Source organism: Xiphophorus hellerii, chromosome 9 (genome assembly GCF_003331165.1).
Source record: "Xiphophorus hellerii strain 12219 chromosome 9, Xiphophorus_hellerii-4.1, whole genome shotgun sequence".
In the NCBI taxonomy this organism is placed as follows: Eukaryota; Metazoa; Chordata; class Actinopteri; order Cyprinodontiformes; family Poeciliidae; genus Xiphophorus; species Xiphophorus hellerii.
The window spans coordinates 24831212-24855287 of NC_045680.1; the positions used below are offsets into that span (position 1 = coordinate 24831212).

Here is a 24076-nt window from a genome sequence, read left to right on the forward strand (position 1 = left end):
TTCCAGTTTATAAGACAACGTGTTCAAGCGGTTTATTGAGCGAGGATTTTGAATCGTTGGAGAAACGTTTACTAGATCCTGCCTGGTTTTTAGCTTGTGTTTCTTTCAAGTGAAAAGATGAGTGAGGAGAATCAGGCAGGTGTGTTCAGCAACAAATTTCGCTTTAAAAAATTCTGATGAAAGAATTTCATCAGAAATGAATGTGATGTGTACGTAAAGCAACGATGAATTATCCTTCCTCTGAAGTACAGCCAATTGACAGTTACTATTTCTAACTTAACGTCTGAAATAAAATGACTTCCTTTAAAACTTCCTTATAATAAAAACCAAGATGTTTGATTTGAGACAATAAAAGATTTTCTTAGGCTTTTGAAAACTTTCTGAGGCTTAGAAAGTTAAGCATAGTGATTAACCACAGCGCTAGAGTGTAATTAATCTGATTAAATGTTATAATCGATTGAAAGCACTACTATATATAAACCTAATCAGCTACCAGTTAAGTTCACGGACATCGGATCGGTGTTGTATCCCGTTATGTACATGTTGGCAGAAATCCATTTCCCCCAAACAAAATCATCTTTGGCAAATTAAGAACAGCTCACCAACTGAACTGAATACTGCTTTTTGTGGGGGAAAAACAGTTAGAAAATCTAAAATAAACACAACCAAACCACCTTGCTGAATGTGATCTGAGACGTTCCTGGACTGACTGGAGTTTGAAGTTTTGGCTCAGTGGGCTCCTACACTCCTCCTCGGAGGCTCAGGGCTTCGAGTTCGCTCCCTAATCGTAACCGAGGAGCACGGCCCTCACGATGGGAATAAAAGAAAAAATTACTTTCATTAAGAAATTCAGATTTCCTCCACCCTTTTGATCTAGTGCCAGAAGAACATTTATGCTGATGAAATGCATAAATAAAGTTCTTAAATGATCCCATTCCTCTTTAGTGCGTGTGTCGGAGTTGGAGAACCTCCAGACGAGACAACCACAATCACAGTGAGTGCCCCCGAAGAGAGATGACTTCCGAGACGGCCTGCCTCGGCTCCGACTGTCATGAGGCTCGCCGTCCAGACCTTTTCTGCACATGAAGGCGTTTTCTGTAGAACACTGAACAACTGTGTTTTCACAAGTACTCACATCGACTAATTAGTCTTCAAAATTTTGAAATGTCTGCTATAAATCAGCAGTTTGTTCAGAGACGCTCCTGTAATAAGACACTTCATTCCTAACTAACTTATCTACAGAAAACCTGTCTGCTGAATTTACTGTGATTTTAAGCACTTTAAGCTCTGTCACTACCCACACCTCGCCCGATTACTGCCAGACCACAGTCACTTCGAAGAACCTGTCTGACGACATGAAGTAGATCAAGGAAATCCTGCCTTGATCTCAAGAAATCCAAGAACAGATGAGAAACGATGATGTATATCAGTCCGAAAAGGGTTGATCAATTTTGGGTGATCAGCGATTGGTTGATACTTGCATGTCCATTAGTTCATGACCTTAAGCTCATTTGAGTTTAGCAACAGGACAATGACTCAAAGCACATCGTCAAGTCCACCTCTGACTGGCTTTAAAAAAAAAAATACAAGGAAGGAGGTAAAGTTAAGGTCTAAACGTATACCAAATGATCTTAAATAAGCTGTGCTCCTCCAAAGTGGCCGGAGGAAAATTCTCTAAAGCTGTTAACCCATTTTTCCCTCGTCAACTTGTTGCCATGTACGGCTGATCGTGAGAAACTCAAACCCTCTCAGTTCCAGCTGTTGGGGAGGGCTGGGCACTTCTGCTAAATGATTCCCCTGTGGTCTTACCGGATGATGCGCCTTTCCTGACAAAGGAAGCACTTTTACATTTGTTGTGCAACGCATTGACAAGAAAACTGCTCATACATTTTTGAAGTGGAATAATAATAATAAATAAAAAAAACCCCTGAAAATTAAAAATAACCCTGCTAATTTCTGGGACTTCTGGGCAGACGACTTTTCTGGTAAACTTTGGGCCACCATACAGATTAGACAAAAAGTGGAGGAAAGATATTGCTGAAGAGTTACATCCAACATGATCAGCAGTGATTGCAGAATCTCACGCATTATCCTGTTGAGTCATGTGAAAAAGAGTAAAAGTTTTGTACTCAACAATCTCTGAATGCAAGTGAGGTTAAATATGGAATCATAACCTGGGATAGAAAAAGTCTGATCCGAAAGGGCAGAATGAAAAGCGTACGGTGTGGCTGTGTGTGTTTGCTGAAGCCCATTATGTAAAACAGGTACCAAATGTTAGTCTGCTGACCTGCTGATGGCAGAAACGCTGGGTCGGTTTCCATGGTTACAAGGTAACCTACTCTGTGAACCCAACTTAATTAGTGGCCAAGGTTTCTTGAATAAGCCCTTGCATTTTTAAGGACTTCCTGTGTTTTTTGGGTTAGTTTTTTTTTACAAATCGTTCCTCTGGTTTGAGGGCAGTGGAGTTTGTTTTAGTACATCTTATAAAAAAAAGTTAAATGTAAATATTCAGAGAAGAAAAAAGCCTCAAAACGTCTCTTGCTGCTCAAACTGGTCCAGTTTTCTCCAGCCTCTTCAGCATTATCAGACTAAATTAGCCTGAATTCCATCAGACATTTTAAAGACATGATAATAAAAAATCTCAACAGTTTTAATGAGATACAATTGCAGGAAAAAAACAAATTTGGCTAATGGATGGAGACTGGGGTGTGATGGGACCTTCCTTAATGTAAACACTACATTGTTTCTATGAAGTCTGTCTTGACGTATGTCAAGCATCTAGTTGTGGCTTTATTATTAGGGACACCTCATTGATGACAGGCTCGACCCATATCTCCTTCAGAACTGTCAATTCAACAAGATGTCAGAAACATTCTCCAGAGATTCGGTCCATGTTGACATGATGGCATCAATAGCTGAGTTTCTGTGCAAATTGAAATTCCGAAAATAAATTTGCTTAATGGAAACATGACAATTTCGAAAAAAACAAACAAACAAAACAAAACTCACGTATTTTGATAAAACGTTTTCGCGCTAGGATGAGGTGCTATTTCAGCCGTATCTAAATATATGTATTTCGCAATGGAAACAATATTTTTTCATATAAATAATAATAAATGAATATATGTGGGAGTGTAGTCACTCCCACATATATGGGCCTTGTCGCTTCAAAGCCTAAACCAGATGCTGATGTCTACTCTGATTGGCTGATAGATGATGAGCATCACGGCTGAGTCATGAATATTCCTCATGTGACTGTCAGAGTACATCTGTCGCTGCCATTATTTTTGAATGACTCATCATTTTTTCATGTGTGATTTTAATTTAATTTCTTATGTAATAAAAACACTACAATTGCAAAACATTAGCAGAATATCAACAAAGATTTGCGCACATTTGAAAAGGAAATGCAGCTTATAATAAGATGTACAGGATTTGCAGTAAGTGTGAGAACACCATGACTGGCTGACCGCTAAAAATGCTTTTGTGGATCTTGGCTAGCTTTTGATAATCCCTAACTTAAAGTTTAAAATATTGTGAGTGACTGAACCTGTGACACGTAGAGGATCATGTTGAAAAGGGATTTAGAGACAAAAGTTGAGACAACTTGCAACAAACAGCCAAAAAGTACACATCAACAATCAAGAGTGTGACACGGTGAGGCAAGAGTAATGGATGTAGCTTACGATGTAGCAGGGCTCACAGTACGCCTTCTTATCCACAGCGTAGAAGGGTTTGCCGCGCAAGGGTTTGCTGCAGGTCATGCAGATGAAGCAGTTGACGTGGAACACCTGGTCCATGGCGGTGCAGCCGGTACCCTCGCCCACCACGTTCTCCCCGCAGCTGGCACAGCGTCCTGGGTGGCAAAGGCAAAGAGGAGGGCTGAGCACAGGCCAGCCAAACAGTCAATTGAATGTTTTCGGCTTCAGAAAAATCCAGGAGACAGATTCCACTTTTATGTAGGCTACAGTGAAATGTGACTCTAGCTCCATTAGCTGGTGGTTCTGACAGAAAATGCTTGACCTGATGCTTTTTGTAATAGGGATTGACCCCAAGATAAGAGAGCGAAAACGAGAAGAGGTGCACAAGCATTTTGAGGTATTGGTGTTGTTTGATAAAAAGTACAGATATAACCTGGGGGGAAAGTATTTTATGCTGCCTCTGGGTAGAAACACACATTTAGCTTAACAAATTACTGAATCTACAAACAATTGACTGAAAAAATAAATTAATCAGGCCTGGATTGACTGTAAAAGCTAATAGTTTCCCAGCTGCAACAGATTGATGTGGCAAAAAGTGGAAATGAAAACCAGAAGCTCTTCAAATTTGCTCAATATTCTGTAACTTCAGTGTATCAAACAGATAATGAAGATGACAGTACTGCCAAACTGATGGTCCCATTTGGATTAGGTCTCTGAAAACACACTGCTGTTCAGATCAATAGTCCTCACCTGTAGATAGTCAGACTCCAGCTTGTGTAACCAGGCCTAGTCTGAGTGGGCTTTCAGAGACCATCTTATACATGTTCAAGTGGGGAAAGATGAGAGAGACCCACTGACCACAAGACCGTCAACGTGAAGCAGTCTGTCCATAGACCCATCTGCCATGTGTGGACGGAAGACATTTTGATGACTGCTCTTCAGGGAGTTCTCAGGAAGAGGCAAGACATTCAGTAGCTGCCAAAGAATCGTGACATACCCGGGTTTAAAGCATTATGTGCTTCATTACCGCCTGCCAAATCCCATTTAGCTCATTGAGCTCGCTACTAAGGAAACTTTTTCAGACTGACCATGTACAACACAGATATCTTTCTCCTCATTTTCCAACAAATAATTCCCATCATACTACACCGACTCTGAGAAACTTTCCACCCAGTGGGGAGTAAAGATTTAGACCAAGAAAACTATCACGCGACTAAACGATAGTCACACACGGACATAATGGCCGACGAAATGGGCAAATGAATTGGCAAAGAGCAGTTCTAAATGTCCAAGACAAGTAGTCAAAACTTCCATCATATGCTGATGATGCTGTGAAATCCATCTATGAGGATCTACCAACCCTTAACAAACCAAATTTATACTCCCACTGTACTAAATGTCAATCAAAACGTTCAACACGTCTAAGACAAGACGGCTCAAATTCTTTTACATCATCCCAGAAAACTAAAGCTGCCCCTTAAATCCATTCCCTAAAGTCAGAAGTACCTCATCTTCATTTCTATTTCAAACCGACTGGATAAGGAAGGATTAAATACTATAATTATGGCACATTAAAGAGACCATACACGTCACTGACGAGTGACATCTGCTAAAAAAGTCGGGCTTTAAACGATTAAAAAAAAAGAAAGAAAACTTCAGAAGTACAAGGAAGTCTTTGTAACAGGGGCACAAGTGAACTGATACTATTACTCCACAAAGAGCCTGATTGCATATTGCGGGACATGGCATTTGGATATCTTTAATTGAGTTGGAGATATCTTTAATTGAGTTTAAGATGTCCTCGACTCAATGCAAGTTATCTTCAACCCAATTAATGACACTGTCAATTTAATTACTGGTATCTCCAAATAATGGGGTTTGAAAAGATATCTGAGAATGTTTTATGTGTTCTTTTTTTTTTTTTACACATCTGAGGACAGATGCAATCTCGCAGAGGAAGCATGATACAGTAATATTTAATTAATTCAAGTTCAGTTCAATGGATCGGGTTTTTTTTTCTTCTCTCCCCCCTACATTTCGCTTCATCTCAGAGCTGATTTGGACCGATGATTGACGCCCCGTCTGTTCTGAACGGAGCGGTTCAGGCGCGTTACAGACATAGGCGAGACGCTAACCGGGGGCAGATGGAGTATCTGATGCTTGCTTTGCTTTTTTTTTCTTTTTTTTTTTCTTCTCCACAGTTCCACTCGCTGTTTTTTCATATCACGAATTCAAACGGAGTGGAAAGCGGGATCCGTCTCAGGTATCAGCGCAACTTTGGGCTGCCGAGATCAAACATCCGCTCGATCTGCGAGGGCTCGCAAATAGTGCGCTAATCTCAGAGAAGTCATTATCTTATCACGGGGGGCCGCTCCGCAAACGGAGAAAAGCGTCTAGCAAAAAAAAAAAAAAAAAAAAAAGGACGAGCAGAGCCGCGGCTTCACAGGAAGGCATTACTGGAATACTGAACATCTGTAAATCTGACTGTTAACGAGGCTCATCGCTCGCCGTCGGGGGGGGAGACAAGAGAGGGAAATTGCAAAACAAAGGCCCGACGTTTAACTTCTCGAAATTCTTATCATAGCCGCAGTTTTTTTTTTTTTTGCGCGTTAATCTCGAAACGGCTGCCATCCCCGGCGAAGCCGACGCGCCGACAAGTTTTCATAAAGCCTGCAATCGGTTTTCATCTGCTCCCGCAGCTCTATCCACACCTCAATTACGGCTGCGTTACCTACTGTACGGGGAGGCAGATTAAACAAACTAGTGAAGGCGCGTCTCCGGGGGACATGTGGGTGTCAGTGGAATCACAAGCAGGGTAATCACTTCAGAGAGCCAGAGGGAAAGAGAAAAGGAGAGAGAGAGAGAGAGAGACGGAGACGAGCCTGTTAGTGGCTCCGGATCACAGGCCATCTTCAGTGAGTGGATGAGAATGCCAAACATGTCCCACAGGGCTCCCACTTTAAATAACGAGCAGGAAACCTCTCGGAAATCCTTTTTCCTTTTGGCGGTCTGTGATCGCGAGGGGCCCGAGGAGATGCCGGCGCGCGGCTGTGGGTGAAACGTGCGCGGTTTTTTTGCCTGCACGTATTCACACATATCCTAACATCACAGCGAGGGAAGGGGAAGAAGAAAAAAAATAAATCAATCAATCTATTCGCCAGGCAACGCCACATATGTAGACGAGATCTGAAGTCAGAGACGTGTGTTGTACGGCGCGCTGCGCTGCGTTCACCCACACAGCAACAGGAGCAGATCTGAGGCCGGCCTTCAGCCTACTGTACGCTCTGATCTCTGCTCTCCTGAACAAACATTAAGCTCCTTCTGTTGTTTGGAGGACAATGTTATTGAGGCTCTGCAATCCAGTGAACAGAGTCAAACTTATAGATGTGGAGAAACTCGTTAGCAACGAGTATGGAAGTCTTCAGACAAAATGCTATTTATTCGGCAGCAATAGTCTCGCACTGGCAAATTTAGAAACATCCAACTATCAATTTGTACATTTATTACAAAGGGGAGAAAATAAAACACACTTTAAGACATAAGTGGTATAATTTACTGGCAACCCTGCTGATGACTTTCTACAGCTCCCTTCCTGGCAATAGAAAAGTTCGGTACTTATATCTTTCGCATAGTTTGTAGCACACAGAGGGATCTTTGACTGCTGACTCCGGTTATAACAGAAAATAAGATTAGTTACCGTAGCTACGCAGATGATACACAGCTCTACATCACAATGTCAGCAGGTGACTCTAAAGCAGGGGTCTCAAACTCCAGTCCTTGAGGGCCGCAGTCCTGCAGTTTTTAGATGTGCCACAGGTACAAAACACTGGAATGAAATGACTTGATGACCTCCTCCTTGTGTAGATCAGTTTTCCAGAGCCTTAATGACCTAATTATTCTGTTCAGGTGGTGCAGCAGAGGCACATCTAAAAGTTGCAGGACTGCGGCCCTCGAGGACTGGAGTTTGAGACCCCTGATCTAAAGCCATCGATGCACTGAACAGATACTTGGAAGAAATCCGTGATGTGCCTAAACTTTCCCCAGCTGAACAGATCTGGAGTCAGAGCACAGCTTCAGTTATGACAGCTGGAAACTAGAGATCAGGCCTCAGATATGGGTGTGAACATTCAGAGTCACATAAAAACGGTTACAAAGTCGGCCTTCTATAACCCACAGGACATTTCTAGGATTAAAGGACTAATGTCTCAGCAAGATCTAGAAAAACAGCCATTTGTTTATTTTTAGTTGCAACAGTGTCTTCACATGTCTGAATAAAAGAAAAGTCAATCCTCCAGCTGCAGCTGAACCAGAACACTGCTGCTGGTGTTCTGACTAAAACCAGGAAGACAGAGAGCACATCAGCCAGTTCTAAAGTCTTTACACTGGCTTCATGTAGCTCAGAGAATAGACTTTAAAATACTGCTGGTAGTTTATAAATCACCGAGCGGTTTAGCACCACAATACACTAAAGATCTGCTGTTGTATCAACCTTCCACACCTCGCAGGTCATGGAGACACAGCATTCAGCTTCTATGCACCTCAAATCTGGAACAAACTTCCAGAAAACTACAAAACAGCTGAAACACGGAGTTTCTTTGAAAACCCACCTGTGTTGAGTTGTTTTTGTACCATAATAAATGGAACATTGACCAACATATTTTATGTATACTGGTGATTTTAATGAAGGAATTTGACAAAATATAATGTTATTGGTTTTCACAGCTGTTGACTGCACAAGGTGTTACGATGTTCTTCATGTTCTCACAATGCAAAGCACTTTGAACTGAAATAAAAAAACAAAACTAACTTACTAGTAACTTTTCAGCAAGATATGGAAGCTTTTTAAGTCAATAATTCCTTAATACTGATGAAAACATACTAGTATAATTATCTATAAATATCTTTTTTCTAAGTGAAATAATCTGCCAACAGACCCAGTACTTTTTCATCAATTTGAAGCAATTATTAACTTAAAACAAGGTTCATTATCTTGCTGAAAAGCTACATGTAAATCAGTTCTGTCTTACTTCAAGCGTACTAAGACTTTTGCACTAGAAAGTAGAACAGAAATACTTGGCAATATTTCTTTTCTTTTGCACTGATCTTACTTCATTCAAATTTGGGGCTAAACTAAATAGCTTATTTAATAATTGTAATCATTTCTTATGAATTAGTCTGGCTTGATTTGATCATCTCTTGCTTAAAAGCTAAAACACTAAGAACTTTAGTTCTCATTTGCTTTTAACAGATTTATATCTTTTTAGTTCTCATTGGTGAAGAAATGACATGACGAGTCCTTAACTTCTTCAGTAACGTGACACGTGTTGCTGAAGGTCAAAACTGTTCTCTTAACATATTTGTCCTGTTAAGTAAAAGAGAAAAATCAGATTTTCTATTTCTTTAACACAACTCCCAACAAATTCGCCGCCACTCCCGTAAAGTCGTCCGCGACGTTCCCCCCCCCACAAAGCGTAAATGGTTTCAGAGTCTCTGTGTTGTTTCTAAAAGCCTCGCTGTCTGATAACAGGGAGGAGCGCTTCTTTTTTTTTTTTTTTTAACCATTCCTCACATCAATTATTTCATACGGCTGTGTTGGAAATAAGCTTTTTCAATTTGGAGACACGACTTCAATTGACTCGCTGAATAATACAGGACAGCGAGTGAAGCAACTCCCCGTATTTACCCCCGTGGAGTTCATCCCAAATACTTTCGAACTATTTCAGCTGGGCATAAAGGAATCATGAAAAAGCCCCGGCGCTCCCCCTGCGTCCCCCCTTTTTTTTTTTTTTTTCGCGTGGGGAGTGGAACCAGAGTCTTCATATGAAAACTTCAAATATTTCCTGTAGAACCGACGCGATGGCGACGGGTGGGATGAGGAACGGGGGGGAGGAGGGGAGTTCATTTACACTTTACTCACTTTCTTTGCTTTCATTCTTCAACCCTCAGAAGTGTCTCTTCTCTGTTACATCGAAAGTCAAAAGGAGGACTGAAGAAAAAAATCTTTTCTTCTTTTCTCCTCTTTTTTTTTTAAAGAAGCACATTCCCTGTGAGCTACAGAGGCTTAGAATGGTTAGACAATTTAATTGGATAAAAGGAAAAGATTAAAGCGGCCCTGACTCCGTTCCATAAATAATTGATTTCTAATGTATTTGTAGTGGCAGTGAGACGCCGTTGTTTGGGATTGGGGGATGTTGAGTGGCAGAACGCTTCAGATTTCCCTCAGTCTTTGCCTTCTTTGTTTTTTCATGCCGTGAGATTGAAGCGGCATGAAAGGCGGAGAGGGAGCACACTTGCAGCTCAATTTGATCTTACATAGTCAGAAATCAAAGATCGTGCATGTAAAGAAGGATCGCAAGGAACTTTTTTTTTCCCTTTTTTTTTTTTTTTTGTGGGAGACCAAACTTTTCACACAATGTAACCAAAGGATACAAATTCTGCTGGTGCAACCCTTGCAAACCCCCCGAAGGCAAAGCTAGCGACTGCACCTGCTATCCAAAACTAATAAAAGAAGCTCCACATCCATTTTGGGATTTCATCTGAACTTCTATGCTTGGATTAAAACAACTGATAGATGAGTTGGTAGGGGAGGACAAAGACACAACATCTGAAATCTTAACATCACTGCGAACGAAGAATCAAAAAAACGCATCAAACAGAAATGTGCGTGATTTAGCGCGCCTTCAACTTCTTCACATTTAGTCACATTACGGACGACTAAATCACAAGAGCAGATCTGTTGAATACCTGGCTGTTCTCCTGAACCGACAGGCTGAAGAAGCAGCCGGTACGCACGCCGCCCATCTGAAGGAAGCCATGTTCTGCTACTGCAAATACTTAGAGCAAAACCGGCAAATTTAAACTACTGGTTGGCCGCGAAATTCAATAAATTAAAAATGCAAAAGTTAGTTTGTGATTTGGGTAAGACTTTATTTGACAGGGTCTGCATTAGACTGAGAAGACACTGTCATAAACATGACATAACATCTGTCATGAACATGAAGGAGTCTTTATGAATGTTTATGACTGTTGTTATGAAGTGTCAATTGGTCAGTAGTGACACTTTTAATGCAAAGTTGCTTTAGAAGTTGCTTTAAAAGTGCCAACTTTTAGTATTTTGTAAATTATGACACTTGGCAAAGTTGGCACTTCTAATGCAACTTTTAAAGCAACTTTGCATTACTTGTTGTAATGCAAAGTTGCTTGTTGTTTTGTTTGTATCTCCTTCTGATTCATGAGAAGCACTTTGAACAGGCTTGTTGCTGAAAATGTGCTATATAAATAAAATGACCTTTTTTACCTTACCTCTGCCTACATCTCCCAAAATGCTGTACGGTTCTAGATTGGAGCTCAGTGAAATTATTGAACATTTTATCAGACGCATTTTCTAATGATATTGATCACGTCTCCATAGCGATATACAGTATATCGTTATTTATTCGTTGCCCAGTCCAAAGTCCTGAGAATCTGACTTGAAATGTTCTGTTCACAAACACTCTTCATTCAGCCTGAGCTGCTGTACGAAGAAGAAAGGACAAAAAGTAGCGCACAGCTTCACAGTTATACATTACTACTATTGAACTACCACATAAACACCTAATTAAATACATTCAAGTTGAAAAACCTCTAGGAATACAGTTAACGCTATGAAACACTGTATTCTGGATAGTTTCAGTTCATGATTCTAAGGCCTCAGCAGCTAAAACTGGGTTCAACAACAGGACGAAAAAGTTCTTGACCTAAGCAGTGGGCCGCTGAGTGTTTGACGGAAACAAAGCAAATGAAAAGAAGCCCGACCACCAGCCGCTGATGAGCCACAGGCCACAATTTGTGCGTTTTCATCTCTTCGCCCTCTGGGGTTAATCTTGGCTGTTGCGTCGGCCTGACAACGCCACGGCCCTGCAGTCGGCACGAAATGACAAGAGAAATAGCTGTCATCGCTTGCGTTTCAATCTCCGAACGCTTCCGTCCCCGGCATCTCATTCTCAGCGTCAGCAAAAAAAAAAAAAAAAAAAAATGTATAAAAAAAATAATAATAAAAGAACGGTCTGCAGAAGTGCTGGGGCGACGGCGGAGAGGACGGAGGAGAGGCCAGGCGGTGCCACGAAGCATTACGGCTCGGCCCGTCAGGCCCAACGGCCGGCAGCGAAGAGGGGGCAGGGAGGAGGCGGTGTAGGTTACATGTTTTGGGAGCAGGTTGGCAGGGGCGACATGGAGGAGCGCCAGGGAGCGAGGACAGGTGAGCGTGTTTGTCTCCGTGTTCACGCCGCTGCTTATCGGCGCGCACCAGTATGGGCTGCGGCGCGCCGACTCGTTGGCCGCGGTCAAACGTTCACTCGCAAGTGAAATCTAGCAACGTGAGCGCCCGCGAGCCTCAGCTGGACTCGCACGCCAGCTGATCTTGCAAGCCTCACTGGAGCTGTCTGATGGAGGCAGGGCGGCGAGCGTCGAGCCTGGCGGGAGAGAGAGAGAAGAGGAGAGGAGGAGAGGCGGCGGAGGAGGGGAAGGGTGGTCACCTTATGTGAACCGTTGCCAAAAAAGCGCTGAGAAAAGAAACCCCACACTGGCTGGCAGCTGAGAGACTAGAAAGCAGTAAGGAGAGGTCAGCGGATGGGGGAGAAAAGAAAAAAAAGGCAGCGAAGTCTCATAAACTGTTACAAATGTTGAGCAGAAAGCTCAAAAGTACTGATTAAGTACAGAGAGGGGGAAAAAAACACACGACATGAACAATACAGAGAGAAACGATGACACGGCAGAAAAACGGCTCTCCTCCCATTCATAAAAGGACCCAATTGTAGGCAGTTTAAAACAGCAAACAAAAGCTTGCTGGGTTTTGCAGAATTTCCTTCAATCTGGTAAATTTGTAGATTAAGACTGAAAGCATTTCATGTTATTTCCATGAGAAAAAAAAAAAGGCTCTTAGAAATCAAATCCGTCGCTTCACACTGACAGGGATGCAGGGTTTTTCCTGTAAAAGGCAGCTATAATGGATCATCCTCGGGTATTGTGCTGGATAATTTAGCCCTTTGCTGTCATACATTATAATCCACTGTAGGTGGTATAGTGATGCTGGGGCTTAAGACAAGTTGCCATGTCACCAGACTGCCGTGTGTGCTCGCCTCCTCCCCCCTGGGTGGTCCGTGACCTCCTTCTAGCAGCATTATCCTTCTGTCTCACAGCCACTGCTGGGTGCTTTCATTTCATTAAAAAGAAAAGGTAGAAACCTGCAGCCGTGGTCCCCTGGTAGCCTCCACATGGGGTTTAATACGGCCTGTCATAGTAATTACTGCCTGTAATGTGCATACAGACGACATGAGCCTGATTTGCAGCGTTCGCTACGTGGGAACGCTTCCCAGATTTGAGCCAACATGATGTCGGAATAAGCAGCGGGACGGCTAGCAGCGTGGTGTGAGCTGGGCTAGCATCCGGAGCGCCTCGCTAAAGAGACACAGAGACAATGGAAGATGCTGAGACATCATCTGATGCTTCTGAACCACAGCCATGCTCCGCACCAGCTGACTTCTACTGTTAAGAGTGAGGTTAGATGACGCAAGGGGTGACTTCTGAAACACACCCCACTGGATCTTAAATCAACTTTTTTGAGCTTTACGTCATGTCATAATGTTATTCCCTCATTAAAAACATACCTGGAGTTTTGCCAATCCAGGTATGCATGTGTGAAAAATCCTTTTTATCTCCTGTGGCAACCATCCAACTGTGTAAAACGTCAGGGTGGACCTAGCCCCGCCTTCAAGACGAAGCTTCTCCTTGGAGCTGCAGCTTCCAAGCTTTACAGAATCCCCCACTCAGCTCCTTCAGACTAGCCAGCAGCAATTAGCAAACACCTGGTGGAGCTGCACATCCGCTGAGCTCATTATAGGAGCTACTTCTCAGTGAAACGATGATAAAAATGTAGTTAAAGTGTTAATAGAGGAGTTGTGGTGTAATGACTTCCTGAAGGCGGTGTTTCAGAAAGAGCAGGAGTTTTTAAAGAGACAAAATCAAATTTCTTTTAAGTCATACTTGATATGTGTAGCATTTTTGTAACAACTAAAAGTAACACAGTTGCTTGTGCTATAAAATGACACTATATGCCTGGGAAACGCATCACATGGCCACTTTAATACAGACCCCACCAGTCCCAAATTTTTATTTGTGAAATAAAATTTGAAAGTAGTTCAAATTTTATTTGCTTAATATTTAAATGTTAGGAATATCTTTGCAAGGTCCATGCAGCTGTACAGATGTGCTAAAGACAAAAAGAAACTCAAAGTCTCTTTTGACACTGATTTTCTACTCCATATCTGTACTTGAAGTATAATTAGGATTTTAATAATGATTCTGAAAATATGTGGCTGACCTTGTTTTCAATTTATTTTGACCATTACATTAAATATACTGTTGGATTTTAAACACACTAACCTGCCTCCTCTCACTCTTCTAACCTGTGCATGTCAAGGCAATTAGCATTGACTGATTAGCACAGCAGTACTAGAACTCTACTTTAATACCTTTATGAATCATCTGCTTTATATCTGGTATACCAAGATAATATAGTGTTATATACAGTATAGTACATGTAGGGCTGCACAGTGGGGGCCGCATTGACGCGTTGCAATAAGAAGGCTTTGGATTTGAATCCCAGTCTGCCTGGGGTTTAAATATTCTTCTCCATAAGTGGGTTTTCTCCAGGTACTCCAACGTCCTCCACACACAGTCCATTAACATGACTGCTAGGTTAATTAGTCTGGGTTATCAAGCTAAGAAATAAACTCACAACCTGTTCAGGGTGGAAAATAATGTGATTTTTATGGTTGAAAAAGGGATGCAACCTTCCCCCGCTACTGCCTTATACGATCTGTTTTAAGCAATTCTTTTGATTTCCACGTTACGTCTCATGTCTTGCATATTTTTCCCACAAACGAGCAAACCTTACAGCCAAAGCTAGTAAACCTGGGCTGCACCGTCACGTTGCTAACAGGTGTCGTAAAACCCACTCCAGACGAGTTTATAGCAAGGTTAAATACTGAAGCTGCTCCATCAGAGCTGGTATGTTTATTTCATTTTAAAATGCAAGCGCAAAAAAAAAAAAAAAGTTTCAGGGTCCGTGGAAAGCAAAAAATGTTGGATTACATTTAAGCAGACATCTTGAATCCAAGGCGAGAGGGAGGTGAAGGTATTCAGGAAAGCAGTAAACGGCGAAAACTATTAGACACACAAAAAAAGTGTTAAACAAAAAACAGAGATTCTAAGAAAAACAAAAGTGAGGAGAGTGAAATGAGCACCGACGAGCAGGATGGTTGGCGTGTCGGAGGCACACCTTGACGTTGAAGAAGGTTGGCCAAAGGCGCTTCGGAAGTCGAGAGTGAGAACATGTCAGGGAAGATGATTGGGTGAAAAGGGAGTGTGGAGGGGTTGAAAGGGGGTGACACAAAGGTTTTCACTCTGACACACATCCCACTCGTTATGACATGTAGAGGCACATCTAAGAGCAAACTCCTGAGAGACTGCTGAGGGCGACCTCAGTAAAATGCAAATGAGCTCCACCGGAGCGCCGTCGACGCCGCGCAAAGCTGTCTAAACCGGAGGGTCTATTAATACATTAAGTCGTGATGTTGTGTTCGGGAGAATCAGGGAGAGCGGGAAACTCAACTTTCTGTGACCCAGTTACCTCGGTGCGGATACGTTCCGACTCCTCTGGCCCGTGGTGTTACCGGAGTCTCCGCCGCCAATCGTGTCTCTTCCAAGATTCCTCATGAACTTTTCATGCCGGGCGTCTAATAAATTATGAGGCCTCCTCCAGCTGACGTGAGGATGGGCTGCCTTTTCTTTTCCCTTTTCTCACTCTTATCAAAAAAAAGACAAAAAGAAGAAAACATGAAGAAACGGGCTCTTTCCCGACAGTTCAGAGTCCACGACGCGAATCTTTCCGCTAATTTGTGATGACTTCCTCTCTCCACGACCTGACAGTAACACTTACTCCGACGGCTCGACGAAAAAAAAATCCCACTGGAAAATCTCCCTCTGTATAAATATTGATTGGGTATAAAAAATTTCACACTTATGTTAATTCTCTTCTATACAGTACAACACCCAGGAAACAGGGAATCACATGCAGGAATTCCCAAAACGTTGCATGGGTGTAAAAGAAGAAGAAGAAGAAGAAGAAGAAATGATATTCTGCAGCAGAAGACTGCATAAGTATCATCATCACTAATTGTGAATAATGCAGAGCATCTGATCCGTTCAATTATTCAGCTTTACGTCCCGGTTTTTGGTTGACAGAAACGTAGCGACGACAAAATATTGTAAGTTCCCTCCGATGCACGAATGCCAAGGCATCTGAGTAGCTGTGTCTTATTAGATTTCCACAAACACAGCACACCTACGCGCAACCTAAGTGGATTAAATATGACGGATGATGACATTTGGAGAAAAGGCTCTTTCAGATTACTCAAATCTAATCTGGAACTCTAAATCAGGACTAATCAGTTGCTTTTCAAAGAAGCTTCAATCATTGGGGAACGGGGAAGGGTAGGGGGGGAAATTTTCTGGCTTGCAAACCGGGTTTCTCACAAGAAAAGACGTTCTCCTATAGTGCACCATCTTTTATCCCAACTCCCCCCACCACCACCGCTCCTCCACCTCCTGCTTCTCACAGCTCTACCAGACTTTAGGAGAACGACAGATTTCTCTCTTTATTTTTTTTTTTAAAGGAGAACTCTTCAAAGACTTGTCCGGTGTAATTGCCGGACGGCGCAGCAGAACCGCGTCCTGTGGAACTCGGGAAGCTCGGACGAATCTGATGAAAAGTTTCCTGGTGACATCACAGAGCCCGGAGCGTAACGCTAATTCGGTCGAATGAACCCCCTCTGGACCGACGGGAACCCGCAAAACGGCCGCTCCGGATCGAAGTTCATCAAAGACGCTCAGTGACGGGGATAAGGCCGCTGCAGAATGGAGACGGCGATCCGGTCCGGTAGTGGGTTGAGAGATTGCAGCCACCGCTTTGATTAATCTCGCTAATTACTAGCCTCAGGGTGTCAAAAGCTACACGCGGCAGAAAGAGCCGCGGCTTGCGTGCTGCTGGGTTCTTTGTAATTACAAAAAAAAAAAAAAAAGTTTCCTGCTCTGGGACTCCCCACAGCCCTGGACGTACAGTAGGAGCCAGGCCGGACCAGAGCTCATTTTTCCATAACGGGGGTGACTCTGTGTACATTATTCAGCGGGGGAGGAGACGCAGAGCAGCGTGCCTCTGTGCTTGAACTCTCTGCTAATGAGTCCCAGCAGTCACCTCAGTCGTGGGCTTTTTGCCCTCCTCTCTTCCCGTCTCTCAGCTCACTCAGCTGTTGCCTTGTCGAACCACAACGTGACCCCCCCAATCCCCCCCTTCCCTCTCCGCTACTCTGCTCAGACGACAGTCAGCCTCCGTCAGCTGGAAGTGAACACGCAGCCGCTAACTTGCTCTGGCTACCTCGCGTCACTTGTGACCCGTTTTTCAAACTTCCATGTTTGCTCTTTTGCCTGCGGGCTTCAATTCCCACTGCATAGACCTTTGGAGGTGGAAGAGATCGGTGGAAGAGATCGGTTTCACATGCGTATCGGCAGATCGCCGATCTCCCAAAATTCAGGAAATTGGGGCCAATTTATCGGTGCATCTTTTATTTTATACGCCTGCATCAGGACTTTATAGAAACACTTTCTGTTGCAATTACTTAGTAATAACAATGAAGCAATCACACATAAGCACAACTAGAGACTGAAAGGATTTTTGTCCGTTCTTACTTCAAGCTTGCCACAACTTGTCAGTTGGATTTCAATCTGGACTTTGACTAGGCCAGGGGGTCTGCAACCTTTGACTCGAAGGAGCCATTTTTTGTCTTGAGTCTGGCTTAGTAAGGCTCACTTAGAGCAACAAATGTTACATCACCTTTTGAAAAAAGAGCTTAGAATTTCTGATAAAATATCTGCTAAAATAAAAGTCATTAAAGAACTGACATGTTTTTTATTTTTTAAGGTTTTAGAATAAAGTAAACATTAACATTTGCTGAAAAAGAAAAAGAATCCATTTTCTTTGCATATGATGGAGCATTATGTGAAAAAAGAAGCAAATTTTCAAACTAACTCGAAAAAAGCAGATGAGATGAATGTTACTGCTACTTTTAGTGTCAATGTTGTGAAAATTCAATACAGTTTTTCAGTAAAAAACTGTTAAAACTTGCATGTATTATTACCAATAAAGCTGTATTTAAAAATATTAGCTGAGCCGTTGTGGAAGATCCAAGGAGCTACTTGCATCCCCCGAGCCACAGTTTGCAGACCCTTGGACTAGGCCATTCAAATACATGAACCTGCGTCTATTTAAGCTTAAGAGCTTATAGAACTTTGTACAGGCCTCAGATCCTTAGAGTTGTTCATAAATTCATGCACTCAATGAATTTCTTCTTTTCAGTTTTCCATAAAGGCATCATATGTGTAATCTATAAGATTTTTATTTGTCATTATGTCAGCAGAACATAACAGAATTTCAGTGGCACCCTGGTGAAATAAGGTGGCCAATGTCACGATAAATTTCTCAAGATGAAACATTGCCCCGGAAATTATTGCAATAATCGATAAAATTGTTGCTTTGATACCATTTTCAAATAATATACAAATAACGGCATAATAATCCAAGTCCGTCCAACAAACAGAAAGCTCTACACTTCAACTGGAAGACATTTTAAATATCTAAAATAAAATTCAACAACCAAAAACGAGAAAAAGAAATAAAAAACACCCACAAAAGAAACCATAATTTTAAAAAATGGACTATGGAGTCTTTGAACAAAATTGCCCTTCAAGAATGGAAATTATGGCTCTCGTTTTAATTCATAAATTGAGTAATTGCTTTTTGTGAATCGCGTTCCCTCCACCGTGCTTCACGGTGCTGGCGGTGTACCTCAGGGTCATGTGTGGTTACTTTTTTTTCCCACAGGAAGTTTTGCATAAAGGAAAAGAAGTTAAAATGTTGGGTGACTATTTAAGGCTGCATAAGGCTGACATGACACAGTCATAAACATGACAAAACACTTATTATGAATATGAAGGAGTCTTCATAAATGTATCATGACTGTTGTCATGAAGTGTCATTTGTTCAATAATAACACTTTTAATGCAAAGTTACATTAAACATTGCATTACAAGTGTCAACTTTGCATTATTTGGCAAGTAATGACATTTTAATCCAAAGTTGCATTAAAACTGTCATTATTTACCGAATGACACTTCATGACAACAGTCAGAAGCATTCGTGCAGACTCCTTCATGTTCATGACTCATGTTATGTCAGTCTTATGCACACGCCTTGAAATAAAGTGATCCCAATTTTGGTGTTTGCTACGCCTCCTAAATGGCTCGTCAGCAAAACGGAAAACTTTTTTTCTTTTCGTACGTCTTTTCTGATCACAGGAACTAATAGCCGCCCTCATCCCACCTGTCGCTGCAGACTGAGCCCGCGTCTCGTTTCAGCCAGGAGATCCATTTGACCCAATGTCTAATGTGAACCAATTAAGGTCTTTACATGCGCGCGCGCTCCGCGACGTGGAGCCGAATCTCTCTTAATACCGGTTAAACACACGTCCCCGTTGCTATAATACACCTACGCACACTACAGCGGTGTGTGCCGTGTGATTATGAGGCGATATAAAGCCTTCTGCAGAACCTGACTGAATGAGCTATCTAATGGGCATGGGAACTAATTCCAGGGCAAAGGGGATTAAAGGCTAAAGCAAGAGGGAGCAGCGCGGGGCTGGCGCTCTCTGGCAGCTCAGAGTGCAGAGGGCGGAAAAACAGAGATGATGTATAAACGCACAGAATCCCTGCCTCCTGAATCCTATTTTGCAGAATAGCATTAAAACTGGCATCTTGTTTAATCCTGACAGTTCTATATTTTCAGACGGGGTGAGGGTGGAAGGGAAGGAGAATAAGATGTTTAGTGATTCAGCCAAGAGGAGGGAAATAAAGGAAAATATGAAGTAAGCCTCGGAATTTGCTGAAAATCTACATTTTTATTTATTTATTTTTGTCACTGATTACATCTATTGCTTGTGAAATAATGGACAAAAGCTGTCTTGGCAGTTTAGAGAGTCTACAGATGAAGCCAGAAGTTTACATACACTGAATAAAAAGACAGATGGATTTTTTTTTCTCACTGCCTTAAGTCAAACCAGACCAAACTTCTCTTTTTTTCTTTTTTTTTAGGTAAATTAGAACAAAATTAGTTCTTCTTGCTAAATATGACAATAGCGATAGAGTGAATATGTCAGAGATTTATTTATGAATGTCTTCAAAATCAGAAGTTCACATTCGTTTCCTCTGTGCTTGGTAGCGTCGTCTTTGAACTGAACGACTGGGGTCAAACCTTTTGGGTTTCCTTCCAGAAACTTCTCACAACAGTTTGCTGGAGTTTTGGTCCTCCTGACAGAACTGGTGGCTGCCTCACTCACACACACATTTTCAGATCTACCCACAACTTCTCCATAAAACAGAGTGGGGATTTGTGAAGACAAAACCAAAACACTGACTTTGTTGTCCTTAAGTCACTGTGCAACCACTTGGACAGTATGCTGATGGTTCCTGTCCATTTGGAAGACCAATCTGTGCCTGAGCTTTCACTTCCTGGTTGATGTCTTCAGATGATGCTTCAATATTTCTACATCGTGTTCCTTCCTCATGATTGGTGCATTATTTTATGAAGTGCAACAGTTCCTCCTGCAGCACAACAGTCCCACAAAATGATGCTGCTACTTCACAGTTAGGGTGGTACAAGTATCCCAGTTTATCCTCCATATGTAATGATGGTCATTATGACCAAACGGTTCCACTTTAGTTTCATCAGACCACGGGACATGTCTCCAAAAATGAAGTTCTTTGTCCCGATGTGCATTTGGTAAACGTAATCTGGCCTTTTATGCTTCTTTTGGAGTGATGGCTTCTTCCTCACTGAGCGGCCATTCAGGACAGTTTAACTATGGATGATGACTCTGTGTTTCCAGCGTCAGCCAGTTTCTTCACGAGGTCTATCGCTTTGTTCTTTTTCTGGGACACAGAACCCGTCTTGTTCCTGAGCGGTATAATCGTTGGACATTCCCATCAAGTCTATAGTGGCGTAAAATTGCTCAAACAGCCTTCAAGGATTGGTAAACTGTTCCCAATAATGAACTAGATGTAAAGCTCCATAGTTCTCTTCCTCATGTTTTGACTCATTTCTTTTGACTTTCCAATCATGTCAAACAAGAAAGCAAAGTTAAGCCATCAGGAGGTTTGCAAAAGGAAACGCAAAAGGTTTGACTCAAGTCATACAGTTTAAGAGACAGTTTTCCCTCATGACGACCAATTGTGTTAACTTCTGAATTTAAAAAAAGTTAAAAAAAAGTTCATACTAAGCTTTCTGGGACTTGGCAAATAAAAATAATGTTGGTGATTCTAACTGACCTAAAACAAGAGAAGTTTGGTCTAACTTAACTTCAGACATTAAGAAGAAAAAATGTGTGTGTGTCTTTTTATGAGGTATATGTAAACTTCTGATTTCAGCTGTATGTCAACATCCCTACATTACAGGAGTAAATAAAGTAACAACACTGCCAAAACATAATGTCTCACCAAGTATTTTTGGTCCAGTTTCTAGTGTAAATATCTTAATACACTTGAAATAAGACAAAATTAGCTCACAAGTAACTTTTAAAAAAAATATAGGAGCTTGTTTTAAATCAATAATTCCTTCATTTATATGAAAAAGTAATGGTTCCACTGGCAGACTATTTTACTTATAATAAGATATTTTCACCATGTTATAAGTGAAATAATCTGCCTGTGGAACTGGCACTTTTTTTTAAATCAATCTTAAAGAATTATTGACTTAAATGTTCCCAATTCTTCCTGAAAAGTTACTTGTAAGTTAGTTTTGTCTGTTTTTCAAGCGTACCAACATATGTGCACTAGAAACTAGACCACAAACAAATGGTAAGACTTTGTGTTTTTGCAATGAACACCTTTTCCTGGTTACAGAGACACTCTCTAAAAACGGCTTCTGGTGATGCCAAGCTGAACTATTGGGCCTAATCTGGAAAACTGTCCTGTGATTCTGATAACCCACTAGCCCACATGCTCATGGCTCACAGGCTCACACTGGAAGGATTGTGTCTGTTTTTCTTCCGGCTCCACTAAATGTCTCAGTGAAAAACACACAGTGTGCGGCCGTTGCACTATTATTTACATAATTACGCCAATGAAACGTGCTTAAATAGCTTTCTGTTTTCTCTACAAAGCTCTCATCAGCAGTCATTACGGATGCATCAGGTGTCCATTCAGACAGCGTTTCTTCGAGCACCTATGACAGCCGCTATTACGAGGAGACTGTTGTCATGCCAGCGGCACTCTGAGCCGAGGATACGAGTCCAGAAATAGCTAAACCTGCTGTTCAGCTCTGTTCAAAACACAATTACAGGAAGCGACTCTTTAAATTGTGCCACAGTCCAACACGGAGGCCATGAATCACCACGGTGAGCGACTCCAGCAAGAAGAAAACTTCAGATTAGCTTATGTGTATTCCTTTTTTTAAAAAATAATTTTTAGATTAGAGGTTATGGAGCTGGATCCTACGTATTCTCTGTCCTCTACTTCCTGTTAATTCGAAATGCTGGAGGAAAAGGAAGCCCGGTTTTAACTTTGAGGTAATCTTGGCCAAAACATGAGAAAAAAAAAAAATCTACCTGAAATCAGTCAAAAAAAAAAGAAAAGTAAATGATTCTCGTCAGGAAGATATAATTGCATAATTTTTATACAGAAATGCCAAACAATAGAATCTGGACATGTATTAATTACAGTTTTGATACTATACTTATGCTTAGGGCTGCAGCTAATGATTATTTTAGTAATCAATTATTCTGTCGGTTATTTTCATGATGAATCGGATGAAAAAAATGGCACAATCTTCACGTTTTTACATCTAACCACTTAAGCCCTTTTTTGTACATAAGAAATACATTCAAAATGCAAGTATACAAATAATTAATTTCCATTTTTAAATAATAAAATAAGTATTTTTGTTGTTAAAATGCTAGGACGCCTCAATCGTTCGGTGTACGCTGGACAACATGTGAACGGCTCAGCAAAGCCTGTCACAATAGGCAACAAGTCAATTAATTGCATGATAAATTGAAATGTGCTCAATAATTTCCATTTGGACAATCAGAGAAATGCCCCCGTTTAATACTGTTGAAATATTTTTCCCCAATTGCACCGAAGAAACAACCTGCACTGGGGTGGCTAAAGGAACTGATGTGAATAAGAAAAGGTCAAAACCCTGATTGTTCCTCCGGTTCTACTTGGAAAGACACACAAAGAAGAAAAAGATAATGGTGGGTTATAATGCTTTCACATTGATGTGCCTAAAGCATAGAAATGCAACTGTTGTGTTTGAAAAGTTAAAAACACAAGATAATCTGGGATTTATGACAAACTATTTGGGGGCTGCAAAAAACAAAAAAAAAAAAGTTGGGGGTTTGAGGAGTTTTCTTCTTTAGGAGATCATAAAAACAGGAAGACAAAGACCAGATAAACTGCGGACGTCTTACCGAAATATTCGTCGGACGGAGGGTTGTCCATGTCGAACAGCATCTTTTTGGTCAGGCGCGCGAGTTCGTCCTCTGGGTGCGCCGCTGGAGCTCCGCCCTGGAAAAAAACAACAAAAAAACAAACACAAAACGTCAGGGTTAAAACCTGGACGAGAGAAGAAAACTGAAGCACAGTCTCGAGGGCCAAACAAAACACACTGAGAGTAATTAACATGCAGCGTATGCCTTTGCCTTCTGGGATATCTGACCCTGGTTGAGGGCCCTGGCCAGAAGGTTTGCTTTTGTACCAAAAAAACCCAAAAAACAAACAGTGACACCCCGACTGAACCTGAAAGAAGAGGTAAATATTATCAGAAAGCTGCTTTCAAGCTGGGAGCGTTTGGGGAGGCAGGTCAGGTGAGGGGTATTTAGATGAGATCTGAAATGGACTCTAGATTCGGTGACATAACCCTCTGAAGTCGTCTCTTTCCTATAAGCCCGTCCGCCTCCTTATCGCGCCGTCTCTGACATCTGTCCTCTGTCTGTTCTGCTTCGGGGCTGACGTGTCGCGTTTGACATATTCTGCCAATCATCCTTTAGAGCTTGTAGAGGAATAAATAAATACATTTTAAAAAGCCTGTTCTGCTCCAGCTCCGGGCCCGGGCTCGATCCCTCGTCTCAGGTGCCTGTTTGTCCTTTTTCGGGGATCCTCCAGGGGCGATGCGTTGGATTCTCTCTGTTTTGCCGAGCGGAGAAGCTTTTTTGTTTTTTTTTTTCCCTTCA

The 24076-nt window shown here is 41.8% G+C and overlaps 1 protein-coding gene across 6 annotated transcripts in view; it reads right to left on the reverse strand.

The window, feature by feature from the left end:
* lpp (LIM domain containing preferred translocation partner in lipoma) overlaps positions 1 to 24076 on the reverse strand; it is a 182218-nt gene that overhangs the window by 23999 nt on the left and 134143 nt on the right. For all 6 annotated transcript variants that reach the window (XM_032572054.1, XM_032572051.1, XM_032572055.1 and 3 more), the window contains 2 exons: positions 23315 to 23411; positions 3687 to 3856 (listed from right to left, as the gene is read on the reverse strand). In XM_032572054.1, coding sequence (XP_032427945.1) covers positions 3687 to 3856; positions 23315 to 23411 — 267 coding nt within the window. The remainder of the gene's footprint in view (positions 1 to 3686; positions 3857 to 23314; positions 23412 to 24076) is intronic.